This window comes from Hakea prostrata, chromosome 1, assembly GCF_041222555.1.
Source record: "Hakea prostrata isolate BN-2017 chromosome 1, UWA_Hpros_2, whole genome shotgun sequence".
Lineage (NCBI taxonomy): Eukaryota > Viridiplantae > Streptophyta > Magnoliopsida > Proteales > Proteaceae > Hakea > Hakea prostrata.
The window spans coordinates 30928784-30956511 of NC_142600.1; the positions used below are offsets into that span (position 1 = coordinate 30928784).

General features: G+C 36.9%; 1 protein-coding gene across 1 annotated transcript; it reads left to right on the plus strand.

The window, feature by feature from the left end:
* The first annotated feature begins 4844 nt into the window (after positions 1 to 4844).
* PSAL (photosystem I subunit l) lies at positions 4845 to 5820 on the plus strand. The gene is made up of 2 exons (XM_089138792.1): positions 4845 to 5092; positions 5193 to 5820. Exons 1-2 carry the CDS (start codon positions 4931 to 4933, stop codon positions 5682 to 5684), a joined length of 654 nt encoding a protein of 217 aa, XP_088994918.1. The 5' UTR covers positions 4845 to 4930; the 3' UTR covers positions 5685 to 5820.
* The last annotated feature ends 21908 nt before the right edge of the window (positions 5821 to 27728 follow it).

Below are 27728 nucleotides of genomic sequence, written 5' to 3' on the forward strand. Positions count from 1 at the left end.
TAAATAGAAAGATGATCAATAGTTCCTCAAATTTTTGGATGTCTTCAAGAAACTAAAAATTAACATTACTTTTGCAAATGCAATCTTCCAAATGCCGAATTATGCAAAATTCTTGAAGAAAATCATTGCAAAGAAAAGGAGACTTGATGATTATGAAACTATCAAGTTGAACGAGTGCTTAGCGATCCTTCAACATAAGCTTCCACATAAATTGAAAAATCCAAAGAATTTTACTATATCTTGCCAAATTGGTGATATTTCATTTAATAAGGCATTATGTGATTTAGGAGCTTCAATTAATTTAATGCCATATTATGTATATGAAAAGCTGGGAATTGGGGAGGTTAAACCAACTGCAATATCCATCCACACTATAGTAATAAAAGTTTAGAACATCATAAGAGAAGAAGAAGAAGAAAAAGATAAGGGAAGCATCACTCTCGAGGAAGAAGAAGAAGAGACTCCAGCAGCAACTCCAAAATTCATCCCAAAGCAGCAGCTCCTCTCCAAATTTGAGTATGCTTCTCTTTTATAGAGTGATTTCCTAAATTACATGTGATATGATTCTTGACACAGTTTAAAACAAACTTTGAGTTCCTAATCTCACTAAACCAAGAAATTTGTTAATCTAGGTGGTGTATAAATCTCATTGATTTCGAGAACTCAAATGCACAATCCCACCATTGGATTTAAAGATTAAGAAGTTGTGAAGCTCCTATACAAAAATCAGCTCGGTTGAACATCGGATGACAGTTCGATGAAGGACTTGATCGAAACTGGATGGAGCATACTCAAAAATGGGATTCTTCCTTTTTCCTTCTTTGAACAGGATTTTTTTTCCTATTTTTTTCCTTCGTTAATCAACCTTCAAACTCCACTAATTACTCCAGAAGAATCCTTGTTGTTGAAGGAGTCCAAACACTAAGGTGATTCATTACAAGCATAAATAATAAATTTGAATAAGGATTTACCATGATAAATATTAATTACCAAAATTACTTAAGTTCAAGGAATGTGCATCTAATACTCATTTGCATGTGATGTTAAGGTAAAATGATACAAAACGATTGTAAACACATGAAAATGTATCCAGTTAATTAATCAAAATAGTATGCACAAATTGAACTTATCAATAAAACAGAATCCGATGCTGTCGGAGAGCAGAGTAACAAGAGTTGAGAGAGGAGAGAGAATTAATAGACTGAGGGACGAGGGTAAAATTGAAAGTTTAAAAAGTACTTGAATAAAGAAGCATAAAATCGTTACTTCATGTATATTATCTGGTGATGACATCATCATTAACTTAATTTTTTAACCGTAGGAGGGCATTTTTGTAATTGATTTCTTTTCTAGGGTTAGTAATTATAATTGATTAATATAGGGGGTCTATATGTAATTTGTTCTTTGAATTATATAAAAACTACCTTGAGGATATAGTCAAGGTGGACATAAGTTGGCCTATATGAAGCCCAAATGAAAAAAATGATCTACGTTAAAAAACTACCCATGGTATAACCAAAGCAATTCCTCAGTACCAGCTATAGAGTGACCTTGATTTACCTAGGCCATCATTTAAGGTCTAGCCTTAGCTTTTTAGTTTCTTTTATCTGAATCAAATTACTCTATATTAGGGAACCCAAAAGCCTAACAAGGTCATCCTACCTTAAACAACTTTCTCACAGCTAATCATATACCAAATGCACGTCTTTACTTTGTCCCTTCTATTTTAATTCTTTACAAGCACCATCCTTCATATCAACTATTTTATTCATGTCAGTATACCTAAAATAATCACTTTATATACACAAAATCAAATTTTCACTACTTAAAATATATTTACCATTGCTCTCGTACAGTTAATAAAATCTCTTTACACACCTTGAAATCAATAGTTCTAGACATATTTATTAATTTTCAGCTTTTGGTATATATAAATCAATAAAATAATATTTGATTTTCTTAGATGCCGAGCCTACTAAGTTTTACTTCAAAAGTCCATTGTTTTTATCTTTTTTTCGCTAAAAGGATCATCTTTACTGAAAGAAATAGCGAAAAGGTAAATTACATCATTACTATATCATGTATCAGGAATCACCCCCTCCCACATATAACCTTTTCTTTTTTTTTTTTACAATCCCTCCCCCCACACCAGTTCCAGCCTTCTTAAAATCAATACCTTATCGTTTTGAGGAAGAACCCTAGCGCCCTGAAGCTTCGGTCTGCCGCAATGTTTTGAGGTGGAGAGACTGTCTCTCCACCTCCTCCTTTCATCTCATCTCTCTTCCCCTCCTGGCCTCCTCTCCCTCTCTCCGTTTCTCTATTTTTTTTCTAGGTTTTTTGGTTCACTACTACTCCGTTCCCTCTCTTTGACTCTCTATTTCTCTAGTTTTTGTTCTATCCGACCCCTGATTTTTAGGGTTTAGTTTTTTTCAGGTTGTTTGTTTCACTGCTGCTCCCCTCTCTCTCTCCGACGCTCTATTTTCTCTATTTTTCTGTTCTCTCCGAAGCTCTCTTTTCTCTGTTTTTCTGCTCTCTCCGACTTTCTCTTTCTCTGTTTTCCCTATTTCTGTCTTCTCCATCTCCCTGTTTCAAAGCTTCTCCATCTCCCGTGACCGATTCTCGATTTTCACTCCTCTGATTCAAAGCTTCAGAGTATAAAAAAAATAAAAAGAAAAGAAAGCAGACAGGATGGTTGATGCAAGTCTTGGGCGAGTTTCTGCGATTCTGGAGTTTTTTTTGTTTCGTTTTATGCTGCTGGTGGTATTCTGGGTTACGGTTTCAAGCTGGGAGTTCAGAAACATGATCATGTGTTGTTTGCCTCAACAACTAAGTTGGCGCCTTTGTGGCGTGTTCTGTCTACGTCTTTGTGGCGTGAGCTATTGTGGCCCTTGTGGCGTGTGGTATGTAAGCTCTTGGGGCGTGTGGTTTGTCTGCCCTTGTGGCGTGTTTGGTCTTTGCCTATGAGGCATGTGGAATGTAAGCCATTGGGGCGTGTGGTTTGTCTGCCCTTGTGGCGTACTCAATTTCCGCCCTTGAGGCGTGTGGTATGTAAGCCCTTGAGTGTGGTTATGTCTGCGTTGGTGTCTGCCTTTGTGGTGTGTTTGCTCAGGCAGTGGTGGTGGTGGTTATGTTTATCATATCCATTGTGTTTTTCTGGCTCTGTGGTTGTCACACCCAAGTTTCTGAGGGTTTATTGGGCTCGGCCTATCCCTTAGTTCTTGTTTTTTTCTTTTTGTTTGGTGTTTGTGTCTGTGTTTTATTTCAATTATAAATGAAATGTTTGAACTTTTGACCCAAAAAAAAAGAATCAATACCTTGGACTTGCCTACTTTCTTTAACTTGTTACTACAATAGAATAAAAGTCCCCAAACACATAAGTTTTTCTTTTATTTATTACAGACGCAATGATGCCAAAGCATTTCCTTAGTCCATTAGGCCGGCAAGACTAAAGAAAACGTTTAGAAACAGTAAATGGGCTGTAAAGTCACTAGTTTTTGGTCAACTTTGGACTCAAACTCATGCGAATCTAGAAGGAACTAGCACCTAAGTTTTATATAAATAGAAATCTCTAAAAGTCTATTTTCATATGCAACAAGTGATGAGTCATTTGAGTTTTCCTAGAAGGAGTTATGATCATTTTGGTGGAAGTGGTCCAGTCTACCAATTTATATAGGATTCCTAGCTCTACTCTATTTTCAAGGTGACTTCTCTTCGATCCAACCCCATTTGGACTAAATTACCTTGGAGGGCACACAACCAACTATCTCTTTATGCTTTCAATGTTTTGTAATTGTCATTTTATAGTTTCAAATAATCTTCATTTATTGTGGGGGCAGTCAAACTAGATATCATTTTCAAGGGTTTTGGGGAATTGCCTAACGATGAAGGGATGTTTCAATGTACTTCTCTGTAAGCTCTTTATTATAAATGAATTTGACAACTATTGGATGAATTTGGAGTTTGCCTATTGGTTTTAGGAGTTCTTCTAGTGTTTGCTCTTATCGCTTGGGTGGATTTTCTTTGGATGGCGAGTGTCCTAGTTTGTGTGTTCTCTTGTATTATATCCTACTTCTCTAAACTTTTCATGTCATGTGAGAAATATTACCTTGACCAATTTTTGTACAGATCAAATAATTTCAGATACATTTCAAGATAAACGGCCAAAAGCTCAAATGTTTCCAAAACTACACCAAATTATTTGAATACAACATTTTCACAATAGCACCTTTTATCGATAGAGAACCGTCTACAATGTCCACGATGACACCCTCATCCCCATTGAAATTGCTTCAGTCATGCACATTTAATGCACATGACACTCAAGCAAGATTTTGGTCCATCAGATCCAAAATTTTGGTCGAGATTTCAATCTCGTTGAATTTCAATGGAACGGTCGAGATCGAAATTCGGTCTAAATGACCAAAATGCTTCGCTTGACGGTCCTGCGCATTGAGCGAAGCAAAGTCCCCTCCCCGTAAGTCATATGGTAAATATCTTAATCTCAATCTTGTGCACTTTCGAGATTGTATCTCATCCTGGAGACAAGTGGTGTGGAGTTTCCGGTCAACTAAGCTAACAGAGTTATTTTGAAGATCCGAAGAAGATCAAATCCTGTGAGCAACTTGATACTGTAGCATTCCTTGATATGATCAAATCCAATGGCTGGCCACACGTGAGCAACTTGGTACTGTAGCAGCAAATACATGCTATCAGTCTTTCATGGATAGGATAAAGAGATAAGGTTAGAAACTACATCCATCCAAATATCCAATGAGAAGGCCTAACAGCCACTAGTAGGGCCGTGGAGATAAGATACCCTCTTCCCTCTCCCCGAATCAAAATCTCACATTCTAACACAGCCTTTTATCATTCTTTCTCTACTCTATCAAACACATTCCTACTTGTTCTGAACAAACCCAGTTAGCAAACAATGGCTGCTGCTTCCCCCATGGCCAGCCAGCTCAAGAGCAACTTCACCACTTCTGTTACAAGAGGACTTGTCTCTCCCAAGGGTATCTCTGGTTCTCCTTTGAGGGTCTTGCCTTCCAAGAGAAAGCCAAGCTTCACCATCAAAGCTATTCAGGCAGACAAGGTACATACAGATGAAATTTTGGTTTTTCCCTTGTTAAATCTGATTTCAATTAAAGTTAAAATGCTAGTGATTAAGCATCTTAATCATATGCTTTCTGCAGCCAACTTACCAAGTGGTTCAACCAATCAATGGAGATCCATTCATTGGAAGCTTGGAGACTCCAGTAACATCAAGTCCATTGGTTGCTTGGTACCTCTCCAACCTTCCTGCATACAGGACAGCAGTAAGCCCACTTCTAAGAGGTGTTGAAATAGGCTTGGCGCATGGGTTTCTCTTGGTTGGCCCTTTTGTGAAGGCTGGACCTTTGAGGAACACTGAATATGCAGGAGCAGCAGGTTCTCTTGCAGCAGCAGGGCTTGTAGCTATACTAAGCATGTGCTTGACAATATACGGAGTTGCTTCATTCAATGAAGGAGAACCCTCAATTGCTCCCTCATTAACCTTGACAGGGAGGAAGAAGGAACCTGATCAGCTACAAACCGCAGATGGGTGGGCCAAGTTCACAGGTGGGTTCTTCTTTGGTGGAATTTCTGGTGTCACCTGGGCTTTTTTCCTCCTCTATGTCCTAAACCTGCCTTACTACGTTAAATAGATTTTTAATTCCATTAATATGTTGATTTGGCGATTAGACTCTCTTTGTTGTATGTGTTTCGAAGAGTAAGCAAGGGGAAAATATTGTATATTTTGATGACTGCATAATCAGAAAACAATTAAGCGTTCATAATCCAGTTTTCTTTATCCTATCAAGCGGGGAGAAGGGTTTTTTAAGCCGCCTATATGACTACGTCTTCGTTGTCATCCCATGTACAACACTATTTTGCTACTCGTCGTTGGATTTGGAACCCATTTCGATATATGATATATCTTCTATCCATTTCGACATAAAATATATCTTCTTTCCATTTCGAAATTAAGATTCCAATTTCCAATGAAATACTATATAAACTTTTGGTCTTGGAAAAATGTAATGATTTTTTTGATCAACTGAATCCGAAGATTAACCTATTTATATAAGGTGATATGATTATATTTTCCAATAGACACAATATATATGGTATTACCCTTAACAGCCTCCCCAACCCAAAAAAACCAAAAAAAAAATCTACCAAGATTGAGTCTGGAATGCAGCAAAGTGAACTGCAGAGTAGGCAGAGCCTTGGTAAGAACATCGACCAAATTATGCTTGATTCTAGCATGAAAAATTAGATTGGAGGAGAGATGAGCAGCCCCAACATTGTCCGTGGGAGCTGAAACCAAAGGAAGATGAAGCTCCACAAAAGGCTAAATTTATGGGTGCAAGTTTGGCCCTGACGGCCCTAACCCGCCCTAAGCCCGAATAGGGCTTAGGCTAAAGATTTTTGCCCTAAGGGCGGCGGGTTAGGGCAAAAATATTCTGGCCCTAAACTAGGGCCAAGGGCGGGCTTGGGATTACTCTCTGGCCCACCCAGCCCATCCCTCATTTTGGTCCTAATCTTGGCCTTGATCCTGGCCCTAATTCTAGCCTTGATTCTAACCCTGATTTTGGCGCCCTGATTTTGACCATGATATTGGCCATGATTTGAGTCTGGACCCTTCACCCATATGGAGAGGAATTAATTATAATCCACATGGGTGAATATTTGACACGTGTCAAATTTTAAAAACATGATCATGTTTTGTAAATAATTAATAAAAATAAATTATATCTTCATTACCAATTTAGTAAGCATCTACCTGATTTTGGTCTGATCCTGACCCTAATTTTGGCTCTAATCTTAATGTTAATTTAACCCTAATCATGTATTAGATTTTTACCCTAATCTTCATACTAACATTGATATAACTATAAATCTCGACTTTGACCTTCAGTCATTTTAATCATATTAGACTATGAGTTCGCTTTTTATATTATTTTTAATATCATTTTTATTTTTCGAACTAAGTCATTTTTAGTTCCAGAAAATCATTGATTTTTTTTTGGACTAAGGCAAATAATATATTATAAATAATAAAAGCTATTATATAGAGAATTAATATCTAACAAATCTACACCCTAGCTTCTCATCATGAATATTGACATCTTTCTTTTGCCTAAAATGTGATATTTCAGAAAAAGATAAGAAAGGAAAAAAAAAAACTTATTAAGTACATAGCTATGTTTGTAACTAAAATATAATTTTCTTTAACTACAAAAAAATATAAATATTAAATTATCGTAGATTTACTTGTTAACAAAATTTTGAATTTATTTAATTATTAATTTATTTTTTTATTTTTTTGAATAAGAATATCAATGGGAGGGGTTTTCAATTTCTATCACCAAAGTAATGGGAGAGGTTTTCGATTTCCATCATCAAAACAATGAGAGACTTTCAGAGATCAATATAGAATTATGGAGTATAAATTTATTTATGTTTTAAGCAATGCTATTAACTTATTGACTATTTTATCATTTTGTATTAGCTTGAATCATCTTATATTTCTATAAATTTTATTTTTAATTTACTTGTGATACTTTTATTTATTAATTTTTTTTTTATGAATTTACATTTGATATTTTAGGTTCAAGGATAGGATCAATTATGGGTAGGGCCAAGATAGGATCAATCAGGGCCAGAGATAAGGCTAATTAGGGTCAGGGCCAATTATGGCCAGGGACACGGTCAATCAAGGCTAATTAGGGTCAGGGTCAATCAGGGTTAGGGTCAGGGCCAATTAGGGCCAATCATGGTTAGGGTCAGGGCCAATTAGGACGGGAATAGGCTTGGCTTGGTCCTGTAGGGCTTAGGGCTAAGGACAATAATCATTGGCCCTGAACTAGGGTCAGGGTGGGAATGAGCTCAGATTAGAACATATAAAGCTGAGCTTGGGATTGCAAAAACCCGGCCCAGTTGCAGCCCTAGCTAAATTCATGCATGTAATCTCTGTATTGGCCAAAGCAAGAACCAATACTCACTCTCTTTATTACATCGAGCAACAACATATTGCTTTCGAGATTGTCAAGAGACAAGATTAGAACTCAAGAAAATATGAGAACTTCTAGGGGATTTTCGATAATCAATACAACAAAACCCAATGGCATCAAAAGAGACATTCGATATCATCCAAGAACGATTAAGTTGAAGCCATGGAAACGATGTGATACCCTCTTAATAGCTTCAATGAGTCTCAGTTGTGCAAGAAAGAAATTTGTAGAGTTTGTTCACCGAATGCATGCAATACTAAAACGAGTTAGTGTAGTATATTCTAATGGTCCCACAATATTGCAATACTCTATGCGATCAGCCAAAGGAAGCACCATTCATCACGTGACAATTGAAGAGCAGAAACTGCAAGACAATTAATAGCTTACAATCAGGGATTTTTGTTGGCGCCTGCGCGGATATCGTCCGTGCAGGCGCTGGGTTGCAGACACCTGTTGTTAAAATAATCAAATGGTTTCAAATGCGTTTAGTTTTTAAAACTTTTTTAATTTACAATCAACCACCCTTTGATTAAAATAAATTCATGAAAAGGCCAAAATTTGGGACAAAACAGAAAATAACTTAAAATTAATCGGACACTTCTGCTTTCAGCGGAAACTACACATTTCGATAGCCAAATCTAACTCAAAAAAGTTGCAGCAGATTCTTCAGGTTTTCATTATAAACAAGAAACCCATCCAAGATTTCTAGCTCTACCTAAATTTATTCTATTTCTTCACTTAAGATAGAAATTACTGAGGAAAACCAAGATTGATGCAATGGCTGATGAAAAAGAAAAAGAGGAGGAAGGCTCTGATTTGGGTTAAAAGTTCAAGCTTAGGAATCCAAACACAAATTTGAGAAACGGAGGAAAAGATGAGACAGAATTAAAGGAGAGGCGTCGATCAAGAGTGAAACACAAAGAAGATGGGACTGGTACCGGAGACGGAAGAGAACTTAGGTTAAACTAGATCTTAATCGTTTTATGGTTACGCCCAAATTTTGGTTCGTTGGAGAGGTAGAGACGGAAGATGATGAAGAAGAGGAAGAAGAGGAAGAAGAGGATGAGGTAGCAGTTTCCAGCGATTTCTCAGTGAACTCGGCATCGATTCCTAGCATTCAGATGGATCGTTAGATTTTCCAACCAACTGTTGTTTGTGCAAGTTGAGGTTTTCCTTTGATGTGAGTTAATTTCGTAAATTTAAAATATTTAAAGGATGTATGATTGTAATATTTGAAACTTGTTAATGATCAAGTAAATCTTAGCCATCTATTTTCATATAAACACGTGTCACATTTTAACGCCTGCACGGATATCCATCCGCGTAGGCGCCAACAAATATCTGTCTTAAATCTATTCCAAGCTAGAAAATATCGAGTTGGCCGGGCCCAAATTCTTTATAGCAAATTCATTTGCAAGAGTCTAGAATTGAGTTCTTAACTGTAGCCGCAGATAACCAGCCTGAGTGCCCCATGGTTGGGTTAGCCTGTATCCTTGTCCGAGAACAAATGAAGAACCTCCCTATCGCAAAGAACCTCACCATCTGGGAAGGTACAAAGACCCCCCCCCATTGGGGGAAGCACGAAGAACCTCCCTCTCAAGGCAGGTACAAGGAATCCCTAACAAGGTAAGTATGAAGGATTCCTATTGGAATTAATGTGAAGAACTCCTCCATCGGGAAGGACCCGGGTAGGGGAGCAAGTACTCCTAATCTAGAGAACCACATTCAGAGAAGTCTAAGAAGAAATACTAAGTTAAAGGGGTCAACTATAGAAGTAACCACCCCATACGCCCATAGTGAAGTTTGGGGGAGTGACTCTCAGAATAACGGCTCTATCAGAATCCAGTAAGGGAACCACCAAGGAATTGGGAACGTGCTTCCCAAGGAAAGTCGTGCACTTCTCACTAAGTGGGCAAAATCCATGGAGAAACCGTCTAAAGACAACCTCTATATAAACTAAACTCAAGAGACTCGTGAGATATGAAGAACTATCTATTGCTATTGCTTATGTTCTAAGAACCCCTCTAAGAGCCTTCAACTGTTGTGCCTAGACTAACTTGAGCATTGGAGGTGGTTTTCCGACCTACAATAGGTTTAGCCACTCTAACTTCCATTGTGAGTGCAGGTCATTTCCTGCTCGGGTAATGTTGAAGAAGCCCCTAAGGCAGTCATCCAACTACTCGGGTAGCCACAAAGAAGGTTTGGACACAACAATAACCAATGCTAAAGATGCTTTTTTTTCATTTTTTTAGGTAAGAACCAATGCTGAACGTTCAAGCACAAGAATATCGTCAACTTAAATTAAATTGAAATTTGGGCTTGTAGAATGAAGCCTATAAAAGAGTGATGAATCAATTTGGACTCAAAAAGACGTCACCAAAAATGAGCTGAGTCAATAAAACCAACCCCGAATTCCTATTTCACTCTATACAAAGATTTATGTAGCTTACAACATGGTTGGAAAATTGAGAATCAACATACCCAGCTGGTTGAAATATGTAAATATATTCACTAAGAAAACCATGCAAGAATGCATTCATAATATCTAATTGTTGTATAACCCAATCATGAGACAACCAAGGAGAGCAATAATTGAATAGTTGTCTTCTTTTTTTTTCTTCTTTTTTTGTTTTTTTCCCTTTTTTCTGTTTTTTATAAAAGTTCAATTTTATTGAGAAATAATAAAAGAAAATAAAGAATACAAAGAACTGAAAACACTCAACCCTATAACATTAGTTGTCCTAATCAAGGAACGAAAGTTCGCTCTGGTTCGCTAGTTCGCTATCGGGCGAACCGGAATAATCTCGCCGATTTTGCGAGATTTTGCCCAAATATCGGCAAATTTCGACCCCCCCCTAAATTCGAGGGGTATTTTTTGTCATTTTGGGCTAAAATTGGTGTCCACCCTAATTTGATGCCAATAAACACACTGGAATAGCTGGCTTTCCCTAAAACCTCACCCAAATTGGTTTTATTGATCGTCACATACTATACTGCATACGGATAAAACTGGAATTCTATGACATTATTTTAAACAATTAAACCAACATATATATGCACAAGGACAATAAAGTGATAAACATCATTATAAAATACTATTATACTAGTATACAAATACAACAAAGTATACCTAAGATGGCACTACATGTATCATGTCAATACTCAATACCAAGTATTATGTCTCGGGGATCCATCAGCTCTATGTCTTGTGATACCATGGTACAAGGCCCAAAGGCTACAACAACGAGCTTCTGCTCAATTATTTTTTTGAAGTCACTCCATGTCATCTCATGCTGATGGTTGTTGACATACAGAGAAACCAGAGCTCAATAATTGGCTTCATCTATGGATGCAAAACTACTCCCATCAGGGGTAATGTGAACGGAGATATGGAATAGAGTCAAGAAACCCTAGTGGGTGTTGTGGTGCTAGTGGTGGTTCATATGGTGGTATGGTTATATGATCAAAAGGATATCGGTATGTTGTTTCCAACATAGCAGCTGTCTCCGAGAATGGAGGCAGAATCGGGACACTCTAATGATCATGACCGCAACCATCATAACCCCCCATAAGTAGATGTGCTATCATCCTACGAACCCAAGCTCATGGAAGATCCATCATTATACCCATAGTAGTGCGAACTCCTAGAAGACAGATATGTACCATTGTGTCCATAAGTGGAAGGGACACCATAGCCATAAGCCTCATAGCCAGACGCAGATGTGGAGCCTACAGACTCCTCCAAACTCATGGACCCCATAGCTTCTGACAAGTTGTTCATCGAAATGAAATGGTCGTGTGAGCCATAAGATCAAGTATCGTCACTATAACCATAACCATATGGTCTATACCCATGCATGTGTTGCTGCTCCCCCCTCCATGACCCTCCACCCTCCCTCCCTGGCTGAGTGTAGCTCGTAAGATGACCACGATAAAGCTCACCACCATGATCGTCATCCTAAGTGGCATGCATGTATTGAGTATCTCTAGTGTATCTCTCCAGGGAATGTTGTGTCTTTGGTAATAGAACATGTAATTGCTAATGTATTCCTCCACCACCACCAAGACTGTGAAATCCCCCGGATTTCTAACCATTTAACTCATGGTTTCAGGACCACGAACTTGAAACTCGAGTCAACGACAACTATGGGCCATTCGAGTCAAACCCGAAGGTTTGAAGATGAACCCAATGCTAGTGGATTACCCTAGTGATGATTCGACATCTCTCCTAGAATTTAAGGGGAGAGAGAACGTCAATCACGAAGGTATTAAACGATGATTTCGGCACGTTCAGAAATCAATGATGGAGAATCCAAATGACGAGGTAAATATGCCCAAACATAGATATTCGAAAGACCTTTCTTTCAAGCCGAAAATCACTGGAATGGGACCTTGGTTGAGGGGTCAACCAAAGTGTGAAATCCAGACCTATCCTAACCATGACCTTGACCCGAAAACCCTGTTGTTTGTAGGTCTAAAGACCCGGAGTAAAGGAAGAAGCCAACTATGGGTCATCTCAGTGGAAGACATGGTGTTTGACCCAGAACCCATGGAAGTTGATGATGGTGTTCCATACTTGGAAGTTTGTTCAGATCTAGAAAGGAAACTACACCTTGTTGAAGATGAGTCAAGTTGATGGATGTCTGTGAAATTTTAAAAGTAACCGCAAGCGCACGGTATCGTGTAGCTAACGAGTCGATCTCAAGGAGATATGCCACTTATAATTCAACTTCTTAATAGTAATGCGAGAGTGGAATGATTCAATTTTTGTTAACTAATTAACTAAACTAAACGATCCTAATCTATACGTCTAATGCAATCGAATTGAAACGAACAATAAATTAAACACAATCAATGCATAAATAAAAGACAGGAAAATGCAGATACAACACCACCCGTCACCAGAAGCAGAGGCACGACTGTAGGCTTGCTTCGGTTATGTGGTCCGAGATTATGAATGAATAGGCAGAAAGTAAATAACAAAGCAATAAACAAAGCAATAAAAGGAAAAGGAAATAACTAAAATGCAGATGCAACACCACCCGTCACCAGAAGCAGAGGCACGACTGTAGGCTTGCTCCGATTATGTGGTCCGAGATTATGAATGAATAGGCAAAACAATAAATAATAGAAAGTAAATAACAAAGCAATAAACAAAGCAATAAAATGAAAAGGAAATAACTAAAATGCAGATGCAACACCACCCGTCACCAGAAGCAGAGGCACGACTGTAGGCTTGCTCCGGTTATGTGGTCCGAGATTATGAATGAATAGGCAGAACAATAAATAATGCTGAAAGTAAATCCTAAATTAAGAATATGGAGGGGTAGATAGAAGCGGGAATGGAGGGAGGAGAGAAGATTAATAAAGAAAAATTACTTACTTGCGAATTGAACAAATGATTCGAATATCAACCAACCCTAACAACCAGATCTAGATCTAGAATGATCTAAATCTGCAATTGCTAGACCCAGAGAAAAACGAATCTAAAAACTTGAAACTTGAACTTGAATTGCATTACATAAAAATTAAATCTAAACATTGAATCTAGAAATTTAAATCTCACTAATGCAAGCAAAGAAAACTAAAGAAAACTTAAATAAACTGAAGAGAGAAGAAAGAATGCTTCTACTAAGCTCTAGAACACCTTCTCCTTTGATGGAGTAGACTCTCCTTTTATAGAGTTTACATGAGATATGAAGCACGGCTGAATTTGAATAAAACTCAGGGTTTCTATCTGACTCATCCAATTAGGGTTTTGACGTACTAATCGCGCTGACTTAGAGAAATCAGATGCATAATCCCACCGTTGGATTTGAGGTTTAAGTAGTCGTGAAGCTCTCCTCCAAAAATCAGCACGATCGGACATCGGATGACCGTTCGATGAAGGGTTTGATCGAAACTGGACAGAGGCATTCAAAAACGGGATTTTTGCTTCATCCTTATCTGAAAATAATTCTTTTTCCTCTTTTTCTTTCTTTAATCAAATCCCAAATAGAAAATAAGATATTGAGGTATGCAAGGACTCTTTTCCATCTGGACTCTCTCAATAATATCTCTGTAGATTTGATTTAAAATCTCAGCCGTAGATCAAATTTGCCTTCTTTATCTCTTCAATATTTCGGAGTTGGCCCGTAATCACACATCTCTAGCCCATCATGCTCCAGATCAGGCTCATTTTTGCATTTGAGAATTTGAATGGACTTCTTGACGTGTAAAATAGCATGATTCAAGCCCAAAACTCCAAATATTTGCTTAAGTCTTGAAAAGTCTTAAAATCTGCAAAAACAACATAAAACCCAAGGTAACTCCATTCTAAGTGTATAAAATGCATGCTTTATGCCCTAAGATTTCGCACATAAATGTGTTCATCAATGGACTTGAAGTATAGTTGGACATGATTCGAAGGCATTTCTCTATACTAGGTAAGCCATATGTTGTGTTGGGAGAAGCTCATTAAGTTTGGACTTGAGTTGGGCCTCCAATTTCCTGTCTTGGCCTTGCTGACTGGCTTGGTCGATTGGGCCAATCGACCAATAGAGCCAGAAATCCGAGAAAATCCTCTGTTTAGGGTTTTTAGCTCTTTATTTAAGTGAATTTCGTATTTCTTAGTATCCTCTGCCACCAAAACTCTCAGAGAACGTGGGAAGACTCTCTCAAAGCCTTTCCTTGGTGAACTCGAAGAACTTTTGCAAGATCTCAAGCCTCTCATCTCCGATTCTTCAATCAAAAGTTAGTGACCCCCCCCCCTTTTTTTTTTTTTTTTTTAACTATTTTTAAATTTTTTTTTAAAAAAAAAAAAAATTGCCGCCTTTCTCTGTTATCAACCATCACTTCATTGATATTGTCACACCCCGCCCGCCAGGCCCGGGTTACCCGCCCGACAACCCGTGGGTGCGATCCGTCACAGGATCCATGGTTTTAGTCTATCAATAATAATAAATACAAATACATGAATCAAGAGCAAGAATAGTACAATAATCAATAAAAAGGTTACAGGAGTCCAAATACTCCAATAAATATCCAAGAAATAATCAAAGGAAAGAATCAATAATCAAATGTAATATCGAGTTCAGCGGAAGCAAAATAAATAACTAGATAATCTTCATCTTCAGGAGGCTTCATGCTCTGCAAGTCCATGTACCACTGTCTGTGCCACATCAGCTTCAAACGAGAAGGCTCTTTCATACGAATCATCTCCAACTTCCGACGTTGTGCAACCATCTGTACAGTTTATATAATACATACAATGAAAGGAATGAGTTCCAACGAACTCAGTAAGGAACAAGCAATTCTCATATATATGTCAACACAATCCACGAATGCACATATGAAATGATATGGATGATATGCAGAAATATGAATGCTACTAAGATCTAACTATGCAAGTCTCTAATGGCTGACATGCTTTAAGATATACACCAGCCCTCCTCTGGGTAAGTCTCATCACTCGATCCGGCAAGGACTGGTTACCTCTCGTAGGGATCCTGGGCAAAGGGGTAAGTCCACACCTGCTCTCAAAACCGTGGCTGGGGGTTAAGTCAACACTCTCTCACCACGACCATTGGCAATGAGTACTGGCGCATGTCGGGGTTTCTAATCCAATGCAAGGTCATAATGGTAACATACTATATGAAGTCCAGATACTTCCCCTATGGCACCAACCAACTCGGTTCAAGATCCTTCGCAACCTAGGAGTAAGAATCCTCACGGACTCGGCTACCTCTGTTGGACTCCACTCCTTAACCCTATGGTCATCCACATATTATTGGGGCGGATGCTCTCATGACTCCTCACGACACCCGGTCCGCTCCTTGGACGTCCATGAGCCCAACCCTAACATATGCAACCCTACCATTACATGACCAATAGTGGACCACTGAGTCTCCGCACGGACTGGTTACCGCTGTTGGATGAAACATAGTCACGTCACCATTGTCACGGGTCACCCGGCTTCAATTCCCCTGCCGAAAGGGTAATAGCATGTGGGGTACCTAGCCATGCAATTCTAGACTCCCTAAGTATGTCATCAAGTAATCATGATAGTGCTAGAGACATCAGCAGGCATGTGTCCCATTCCACAGCCTTCTGATATCCCAAGCCAAGATATTCCAATGGAATACCCCTTCCATCACAATCACACTACAACACTCTTTATCATACCATGAACAGTTGTGCAATATCATGAAAGATGAAGTACATCAAGGAATACCACAAACAGCAAGTGTACAATAAGATTCACATACTTTATACAATTACAGCAAGTTACATGATCAAAGAATAGTAAATAGAACAACAGAATCATCATGTATATGTAATTGCATATAAATAAGAATGCATGTCCTTACCTGTAATTATGTAAAACTCCTCTAACTTGAATTCCAGAAACTATTATAAGACTTCTACTTGAAACAGAGAACACCTATATAGAGGGTTACAAGAATATAAAAGAGCCAAGAGTCAAAACAAATCCAAAATCAAACTTACACAGACACTGGAAACCGGCCGGTCGCTTGAGCCGGTCGCTTAGGTTGAGCGACCGCCACTAGTGACCGCCCAAAAAATAGAGAGTTACAGATCCGAAACTTAGGCTTCTGATCATCCGTTTTCAATCCGGATTTCGAGTGATCATGGCCAAAGTCTCGAATCTAACACTCCAAGAGACACTAGGTGAAAAGAAACCTAACAATTATCATAAATGGATTACCCAAAAACTTTCCCCTTGACTAGATCCATCCATTAACAAAAGCAGGGATTCGTTTCTGGACAGGATCTCATCAAGAACATTGAAAAGGGAGTACAACAAATCAAATGGATAACCACCAACAAAAAGGGGATGGGTTCAAATCAATTAGAGGTTAAAAAGAAGAGAATTGCAGATGGAGATTCATTACCTTAATCAGAATCACCAAGAATAGAAGAGAAAAGGTTTCATATCATTAACAACACTTTAGACCTGAATCCCGCACGTTTCCACAGCCGCCTAATCACCCAAAATAGCAATCCCGAACATAATAATGCGTTAATAGGGCGAGGGATGCTATTTATAACGAACATGGGGCAAAATAGGGCAAAACCCCGAAAACAGAACCGAGCGGTCGCTCCAGGCGATCGCTTGGTTCAATCGACCGCCACTAGCAACCGCCCCCATGTATATTGCTATACAAGGGTGCTTTGCTCATGGGGTTGAAGACCAAGTACAACCTAACCCAAATGAAGACATGGGGGAGATCATAGTCCGAAAAATCAATCATAATAGGTTTGTAACAAAGAGGTTAGGGTTTCATCATAACATATGGCTCATGAAAAGGTTATGATCACGGAAAGAGAGGGAATGATTGTTATCAAGAAAATAACAAGAAATCATAGGAAATCTAGTTTATGTTAACAGAAACATTACCCATGAGGTTTCCCGCACATGGAAGGTTACAAGAGGTTTCCAGAAAGATCATTCAAGGGTTAGGGTTAAGGTTTCAAGAATCTATTAGCTAGGGTTAAGATCATGATGATGATCATAGATCTCAAAGAATAGAATGAGATCATGGAATAGATGGTTGCAAGGATGCATCATCTTTTTCCTGATCTCAAACAAGAACAAGAATGAAGAAAGAATAATTAGAAATCCTAATTAGGTTAAACATGGATCATGAAGAAAATATAGTGATCAAGTTTAGGTTAACACAAATATCACCCAAGGGAAAGAGAAACAAAGAATCAAGATTCACCCATGGGAGAGAGAAACAAAGAATGCACAATCTGAAAAAGTGTTGGGAAGTTTCCAACAAATAAAAGAACAATAGGGTTTCATATATGGTTACCTCTCATAAGAGTTGGTTACCTCTCATGAGAGTTACCCATAATTAATTCTCACAAAAACAACCCGAGATAGATAAAGGAAAATCTCATTAGTATTTCAAAATAAAGAATGGAATTAGAAAGGGTCTACTAATGAGAGAAAATAAGGTTCTCAATTAAAGTGAAGGGAAATAAATTCAAATCATACAATTAGGGATTACTAACAAGAATCTGTGTATCCCACGAAAAGACTAGGGAGAATAAAAATTCACCCTTAGGGCAAAGAATTTACAATCAAGAAAGGTTTTAGAGAGAGTCCAATGAATTAATAAAAAATAAAAGGGTTGCCAATTGTTCCAAGGAAAAACAAGGATCAACTCCTCAATCATGAGGACACAAGGGAAGGTCATGGTAATAATATGAGACCTTCCCCCACAATAATAAAGATAGGTAGGAAATTAGGGAAAGTATCATTAAGAGCTTTGGTGGAATCAAATTCAAGGATCATCGCCATATGGCTTCAAGATCATAGAGTGAATTGGGGGATTCACTCTAGGACAAAAGAATTAAAGAAGAGGTCATTACAGTAGTGTAATACCCTTCACATGATCAGAAAATCAGAAGTAGAGAAGAAAGAATGAATTAAAGAAGAAGCAAATTGAATACCAACCTTTTAGAAGACAAACCGCTGAAGAAACCTGAACAGATACTTGAGGATCTTCCTTGGCTTCGAAGGAGAGGTTCTAGGGATCTTCCCACGTTCTCCCAAGGCTTAGAAACAGATTGAGAGTGAAACACATGGAGTTCCCCCCTTTTTAATAGCACAAAGAGTTCAAGAGTTACTAGGGTTTCACCAAACTGACCAAACTGACCCTGTTGGTTGATTGGTTGCCAAAGAGGAAGTTCAAAGGTCGATCCCACACTATCTAAAGGTTTAAAAACATAATGGAAATAGTTTACCACGAAATTAAAAGAAATAAAGCTTTTGAAAACCTTCAAAACAGATATTTACCAAAATGCCACTGCTCGGACAGCTTATTCAAAAATAGGGATTTAATGGGCTAAACTTCAATATTTTTGGATGGGCTTCTTTCAACACATCATACTACTTACCTAGCATGGAGGGATGTCTTCAAACTAGGTCCAACTAAGCTTTAGGTCCATCAACCAAGTTCTTCTTCACAAATAAATAGTTCAACACCAAATCAAGTAAGGTTTCCATAAGGAAACACCATCATCAATATCCATGGGTTTTGGGTCAAACACCATATCTTCTACTGAGACGGCCCACAAAGACATCTTCCTCATTTTGGGACATTGGATTAACTCTAAGGGAAAGGTCTGACATGGCTTCCTAAGATTTTAAAAGATAGTAAAACTGAAATCACGGTCAAACTTCAAAGTCAACATTAAACAAAACCTACAACACCCAAAACAGATCGGGTCTCCGGGCTAGATTTAGGCTGGGTGTCACAGATATCCTTCCATTCTTAAGGTTTTATGATATTTACATTGATCTTCGCCATGATCCTTGTAAAATCCTCATGAAACCCTGATCACTCTCTAGATTCGATTTCTTAACCATCATAGATCTATTTTGCATGATGTTATCATGTATGATCTCTTGCTTGTCATCTACTGGAATGAGATCCGATCTTCCTAGTTTTCCTTTGGATTCATAGTATATTTTTCATCGAAAACTAGGTATTTTTACCAAATTAATACTACTTTAGTGTTAGAATATTGTTCTAGAGGTTTCCTCCAAGTTTCGTAGAGTTTCGAATCTTGTAGATTGAGTTTCGGATCTTAATTCATTTTTTTGCTTCATACTGACTCAGGTGGTCGACTGGTTGATCGACTGGACCAAGCAACCAACCAATCGACCAAGCAAGTCAGTAGCTCTGTTTTTCCCTCGATTTGATTCATTTGATCCCCAATCTTTTAGGCATCTTTCCTAATGTTGTATCTATGATTGTTTAGGATTTATTTGCTAAGTTTGGAACCTCTCTCTTTGATATTTGGATATTCATCAATGCTATTTAAGGTAAGGATAGTTATTTCCATAATTACATAGATTGCATGAATCTTAGTTTCTATTTTTTGATTCTCTTAGATTCACTTCCATAAATGTATTTTCTTATTATTCTATTACCGATGTAAGTATGTTGACTACAGTAGCATCATGTTCATGTATTCTTTTGATTATGAATACTTATTCTTATCAGTTACATATGCAATTGAGCATGTTTATGTAAATCTTTCTATATGATGAGATATTGGTTATGTATGTTGTGACTGATCTGAGAATGTGATTGAATAGGTATGATTTGGGATTGGGAAGTGTCCTTTCGACATTTCTGTCCTTGGACATCAGTGGGAATAACATGGGATGTTTCCAATGATGCCCTTTGACACTTTCCTGAATTAATGGCTGTCATACCTAGGGCTGTCTAACAGTGTTTGGCTAGGAATACCCCCGTTATATCAGACCCGATTCGAAAGGGTATTGAGACCGAACGACCTGTGGTAGCAATGGGGATTCATTGGCGCTCAAGACCGGTAACCAATCCGTGAGAGGACATGAATCACATTATAGATACTCGTGAGAGGCCATTTACTGGTAGGGTTGCAAATAGTAGACTTGGGCTCATGGGCGGTCAAGATTGGTAACAAATCTGTGAGGGGACATAAGAGCTTCCCGTCTTTTATTTGTGGATGACCAATAGGGTTGATGAGTCCGTAGTCAGGGACTATGCTGACTCTAGTGTGAAGGATACTGAAAATGATCGCCAGGGGCGAGGAATGGACGTATCTGGATCTGAGTTTATATGACTAAGTAGATGACTTGCATTGGGCTAGGTTTTACCTTGACATGCACCAGTACTTAGACCAATGGTGATGTGAGACAGCGATGACTTATACCTCAGCCATGGATTGTCCCGAGGGATGCCGGACCCACTACCAAAAGGCGTTGTGTGATGAGACCTTCCTAAAGAAGTATGGTGCTATGACTTAAAGCATGTCTGCTTATAGAGACCAGCATACGTAGAGTTAGATTCATACATTCGTTGTCTGTTTCATATCGCATTGCATCATGTTATGTTCTACAAATCATGTTATTTATGTTGTTGTCGATTAACTTGCCTTGCTGAGTTCTTTTGAACTCACTCCCTTGTGTGCAATCTCTTTTGTTGGACTACTCTATAGGTACTGAATACTATAAAGGGCAATATGAGGAAGCGCAAGCTGAAGAAGCGTACTACATGCAAGGTGTTGGCAACATTGAGGATTACATTGTTGATTCCTCGTGCGATCATGACACGTACCATGATTAGCCCTAATGTGGAGTGGGAACGTCCGAGTTTGATTGATGAAGTCTACATCTATGAAGATGTTCTTTATAAAATAGAAGACTCTTAATTTAGTTTGACTTTCTTTTCTTACTTCCTTTGAAAACAATTGTACTTTCTTTTAGACTTACGAGCTAGATTCCGCTGTAACTGTGGAGTGAGATTTCGCCTCACTCTACTCTTTTTTTATTATGTATACATATGGTATCATTTTCTGGCACTCGATTACATTGTCATTTATTTTCCTTATTTGGACTTGTTTATATTATTATACATTGATTATATATGTTCATGATTATGTTATTACCTATATGGGAGAATGATTTCATCGATACTTGATCTTCGGGGCTGTGAATCACACACTCGGGTATGCCAGATAGGGTACCGGCTGGGTGGATGTGACACAAAAGCCACTTGATCCAATAGGTGGACCGGTCTGGGTCGACCACCCATCCCCAATTTCAAAGCAATTTCGAGAATTTGAATTTAAAACCGTAATTTTTATGAATCTACTTACCTCAATTCACATTTTCTAATGCTAGAGTAGGGCTGAGACTTGGAGAGGACGAGAAAACCGGAAAGATACAAATTCTATCCTCACGAAGACGCATCGACACTCAGATCATCGCGGGATCATTGAGAAAGGTGAGTGTTCTTCAACCTCTCTTCTCTAAACCTAGGTTAGTGGTATTTTCTTCTTGATAAATGTTAGATTTTGGTAGTTGGGGTATATAGAATGCATTGAATGCTTGCAATAAGTTCTCTTTGTATTTCTCTTTAGTTTTGAGAGTTATTTATGCAATTCGTTGTGAACGATTTCGCGTTGAACCTCTCAAAGACCCCGCGAGCACTTGTGAGAGCAGAAATTGGGGCTTTAATTTTGAGATCTAATTGGGACAAATTATTAATACTTTTATGACCCTATTACTATTACATAGAAGTTCCCAAAGTCTTGCTTCGAAGTCGAACGAAGGTGAAATAATGATCTTTGCCGAAACTAGGTTGAGAATGAAGGATTTGAGGCCATTTAGCATATTGGGTTTGGGAAGTATAATTTTGGACCTCTTTTGAACCCAATTGGTTCCCAATTAATATCTACTATTTCTCTTATGCGATTGGGACTATTTTGAATATAATCATCGACTCTAAAATGTGAAATTTGGGACTTTGGAGAGTGAAACCAAATTGAAAGGTGAGGAATAAACTAACTATGCCTTGTATGTTTGATATTGTTATTTCAATTTCATTAATGATATCTTGCTTTATTTTGATGTCTGTTATTTTGTGATTGTGTGTGACTTTGTGCGAATGAAAGGTAAGGATATGTGAATGATTCATTTTCTTTCTTTTTGAATCTTATGTTGATGATATGAAAATGAAATTAGATTAGTTGAGGCTTGATTCTCTTATTTCTATTTACCAACTAGGGTTGTGGGTCCGCCCATTACCCTAGTGACCCTATATGAATGCATCTAGACCTACGTGCATGAATGCTAGATGTCTAAAAGTGTTGGGCTAGATATCCCTATGAGTGCTACTACCTTTCCGATAAGGGTATTGAAACTGGTTAACCCACAATGGTTAGTGGTTGGGTCCTGTGTTGTTAAGTAGGTCCACTTTCATCATTGAGTGGTAGGGTTGCATATAATAGACAATGGCTCCTAGGCGCTCAAGACTGGTAACTAACTCGTGAGAGGACATGGAGAGCAACATGTCTATTATATGTGGGTGATCATTGGGGTTAAGGAATTGGATCCAACAAATGCCTCCCGTTGAGAATATCATTCATAGGTGGGAATGTATCGAACCAAAAGGGCACTAGGCATGAGGGGAGATATCCAGATCATATGTAGTACGAGACCATATGACTTTGCATTGGGCCTAGAGTTGTCCTTGACATGCGCCAAGTCTCATGCCAAACGGTGATGTTAGAGAATTGTGACTTATATCCCAACCATGGCTTGACAGGACTTAACCCAACAACCACGGAGAACCCAATAGACGTCTCTTGTTGAAGGAGAGAGGCTCAGACCGCCCAAAGGAGATTGGTGTTTAACTTAATGTGTGTCTACTCCAGAGACTTCATGATAGAGTTATGAGCATAACATCATAACCATGCATTTATCATATGGTTGTCTTTAATTACATTATCATTTTATATATGTGATGAGGGAATGGTGAACGAATGCATGACATGATTGTTGAGTTGACCTCATTAAGTTCTGTGGAACTCATTCATTTATACATGTATGTTTCTTTAGATTATTCTATAGGTATAAGGACTCTATTCAAATGGAGGATCCATCACCAGGAGATTATCTTGAGGGAGCGATTGGAGAGGAAGTGGATGCGCATGAAGCTTCGTGCTCATGCCAAGACTGCTCCTATGGAGCCAGCTTCTAGTGTCATTTATGGCACTATTTTATATTTACATTTTGATATCTTTTGAGAGAGGCGAGGGTATCTTCTATCAAACTATTCTTTCTTTCAAACTCTGATGTTTATTTATTTGATTAGCATTAGACATTGATGGTTATAAATTTAATATATATTTCAAATTTTATGATTTGATATTTGAACTTGATTTATTCTTCTTCTTGGATTATATTATATCGTATATTTGTATCGATTTGTCACTAAACCTAGGTCGTGTAGTATATCACCCCCACGGGTATTCGGGGTGACCGGATTCAATCAGGTGGGGTGTAACAGAAGGTGGTACCAGTGCCTTAGTTCATACAAATCCTAACTTCTATATGATGTAGTAGGGGCATCTCGAGTCATAGATCGATAAATGACTCTATGAAATAGAAGTGAATAATAGATTAACCATGAGTTAGAAAATTTGTAACGATAGGTACATAATGAATCTAACTTGAACAAGATACAATAAATATATGAAACTCAAAGCCACACAAGTACTATTAATTAAACAAAAACATAAAATTGTTATAAAATGGAGAAATATAGTTAAGACAACAAAAAGAAAATTAAGACAAAATGAATCCAACTCTTCTATTGAGTTATTCATTACAAATTTATAATGGAACTAACATCTTTTCTGATATGAAAATATCAGAGTCTACAAAAAATACAATATACGATTCTCACACACAATAAGATGATCTTGATATGGAATGATGGATTGCTAAGATCTTTGGTTAATATGGGAATGTGAATCTCGCCAAGATTGTACGCTTAGATGGCTAGGATCTTCGTTTAGAAGTTACATCATTTGGTATGGTCTCTTTGGGGGCAATGGGCATCCATAAATAAATATTATTTATAACATTACCCCTTGGATGCCCATCAATAGATAATGTACGTCATTAAAATATTACTATAAAAAAAAACCCTGTGGGACATAACCTTGGTAAAGAAAAAAATAGTATAGCACATATTTTACTCCCCCTGATGATAAAATCATTGAGTATCTTTGAGTACGCATATTCCAATATCATATACCAGCTTCTCAAATTTTGAAGTAAGCAATGCCTCAATATATAAATCTGTCAAAGTATCACTTCAATTCAATGAACATCGATTTCACCATTTTGTTAAAGACCAAAAGTGAAGAAGAATTTCGGTGAAATATGTTTCGCTTTATCTCTTTTGATATTCCTCCCTTCAATTGAGCTATGCACGCAACATTATTTTCATATAATATTGTTGAAACCTTTTTTTTAATAGAAAACCGCATGTTTCCTGAATATGTTGCATCGTCAATCTTAACCAAATATATTGTTTACTTACTTCATAAATCACTATTATCTCTACATGATTTAAAGTAATGACAACTATAGTTTGTTTTATTGAATATCATGAAATATATAACCTTCACTTGTAAATAAATAGCATGTTTGAGATCTAGTTTTATCTATATCAGATAAACATCATGCATCTGCATAATAAATAAGTTGATGTCCACATTCATAAAATAACATCATGTCAATAATTCCTCGAATGTGCTAACTATATGTTTAATAACATTCCAGTGTTTTCATATTGAGAAGAGATAAATTTTTCTAATACACATATAGAAAATTATTATTAGCAAGATAAATTAATGTCCCGATTGCATTGAAATATGATACTTCAGGACTAAGAAATTCTTCATTATTTTTTTGGGGTCAAAATGAATCTTTCTTTATGGCAAACAATCTCACAACCATCGGGGTACTCAATAGATGTGTTTTATTCATGTAAAATCCCTTCAAAACTTTCTCTATAGAAGTTGATTGATGAACGCATATTTTATTCGTCAAATGCTCAATTTACAAGCTTAAACAAGACTTTGTCTTTTCAACATCTTTCATTTCAACTTTTTCAAATAATCTACTACTTTTAAAAACTCTTCAGGAGTTCTAATGATATTTAAGTCATCAACCTATACACTTATTATAACAAAATTAAGTCCATATCCTTTAGTAAAGGCACAATAATAAATTGGATCATTTTTATATTCTTCATTTAGTAAATATCCACTAAGGAGATTATACCATATATGTCCTGATTATCTCTGAAGCCTTAATGAACAAACTTCCTAAGAATTTTTATGTGCTTCAGACATTTTGAATTTCTCAGAGATTTTCATATAAATTTTACACTTGAGTATATAAATAGATTGTAATAATATCCATTAGACGCATATCAAAATTTTCATATACTGGTCGATTAATAAAATATTTGAAGGTGATTGCATCCACTACAAGAGAACATGTTTCCATATAATCAATGACAGACTTTTATGAAAATTCTTGTGTCATGCTTTATATATCACGATTCATTCTTTTTTTCATTTCATTTTGCACAAAAACTCATTCGTACCTCCACTGACTTTATACCTTCCGATGTTTGGACTACAAGTCCAAAAACTTTACTTTTTCAAGCGGATTCAATTCTGCTTTAATTGCATCTTCCGTTTTGGACAATCATTTCTTCATTTACATTCGTCAACAAATTTATATTCAAGATCTTCGTCTTGTTGCATTATTTCAACAATAACATAATATGTAAATATATTGTCAATAACTTTATCTTTTTAGTTCCATCTTTTTCCCAACAATGACATAACTAATCGAGATCTCTTCATTATTTTCAGGTACCTAAACCTCTTCTGAGCTTTATAGAAAGTTATGTCTTCAGGATTTTCATAATCAATTGTCTCCATATTACAACCATCTTGATCATTTATTTCTTCCCTTCTTCTAGGATTTTATCATTGGAACCAATTGGCATTCTATATTTAAACGTTATTTAATTTCAATTGCATTGATAGATTGTCCTGCCGGGATATTAACCTAAATTGGAGCATTTGTAGCTGGAATATGAAATTTAGTAACTATTAGCAAATCAGCAATTCTAGCAGTTGATTCATAATACTTTGTAAATGAATTATCTTTTGAACTTCAAGTTCACATTGCTCAGTGCGAGGATCTAAATGAGATAATAATAATGCATTCAAATTAATCTGTTTTTACAACTGTTTATTCTCTCCCTCTCATTTTGGAAAAAGTAATTAATTAAAATGATAATTAGCAAGTCTTACTTTAGATAAATCTCATATTCTTGGCAAAATATTGAATTATATAAGGAGATTCATATTCAACATATATTCCAACTTTATTTGAGGACTCATCTTTGTGCGTTTTGGTGGAACAATTGGAACATACACCGTACATTCAAAAATTTTAAAATGAGAAATATTTGACTTCTGACAATAAGCCAATTATTATGGGGAGAGTTTATAATAATTTGTTGACCTGATGCGTACAAATGATGCTACATATAAAATAGCATAGCCCATGCCAACACATTAAATTTTGTTCTCATAAACAATGGCGTAGCTATTAATTGGAAATGTTTAATAAATAATTCTACCAAACCATATTTTGTATAAACATATGAGCAACAGTCTATTTAATTGTGATTTGAGTTATTATACATGAATCATAAAGCCTGAGATGTAAATTCACAGCATTATCAAAACAAATTGTCTTTATCTTATAATCTATAAATTGTGATCTTAATTTAATTATTTGAGCAAACGATCTTTCAAATACCAAATTGTGACTTTATAATGAACATACATATGTTCATTTAATAGATGCATCTACTGAAATCATAGATTATTTGAATGATCTACACGATGGGTAAATAAGCCCATATATTTCACCATGTATACATTTAAAAAACGTAGAATGTTCAATCTCAACTTTAGTTGATGAATATTTAACAATAAATTTCCTTAAGAACAAGCAACACAAAAAAAATCACTTAATTGAAGAACCAAAATAAATGACAACTAAATTTTCAATAATTTTTCACATCATACTTAATCCATGATGGTCCAACCAATCATGCCAAATAATAAAACTATTGGAACCAATGTTCTTTTGATTTACCTAAGCATGTGTTTCAACCATGCGAATATTCGTGTAATATAAATTGGAAGAAAAAAATATCTAACATTTTTGTAGTAATGTATAGATATCTACTTTTACCATCATTTGTAATCTCAATCTAATAATTATTTTGGCAAATAGCT

Coding starts and splice junctions, on each gene's coding strand:
- PSAL (XM_089138792.1), top strand. CDS start 4,931: ATGGCTGCTGCTTCCCCCATGGCCAGCCAGCTCAAGAGCAACTTCACC. Junction 5,093..5,192: donor AAGCTATTCAGGCAGACAAG/GTACATACAGAT, acceptor TGCTTTCTGCAG/CCAACTTACCAAGTGGTTCA.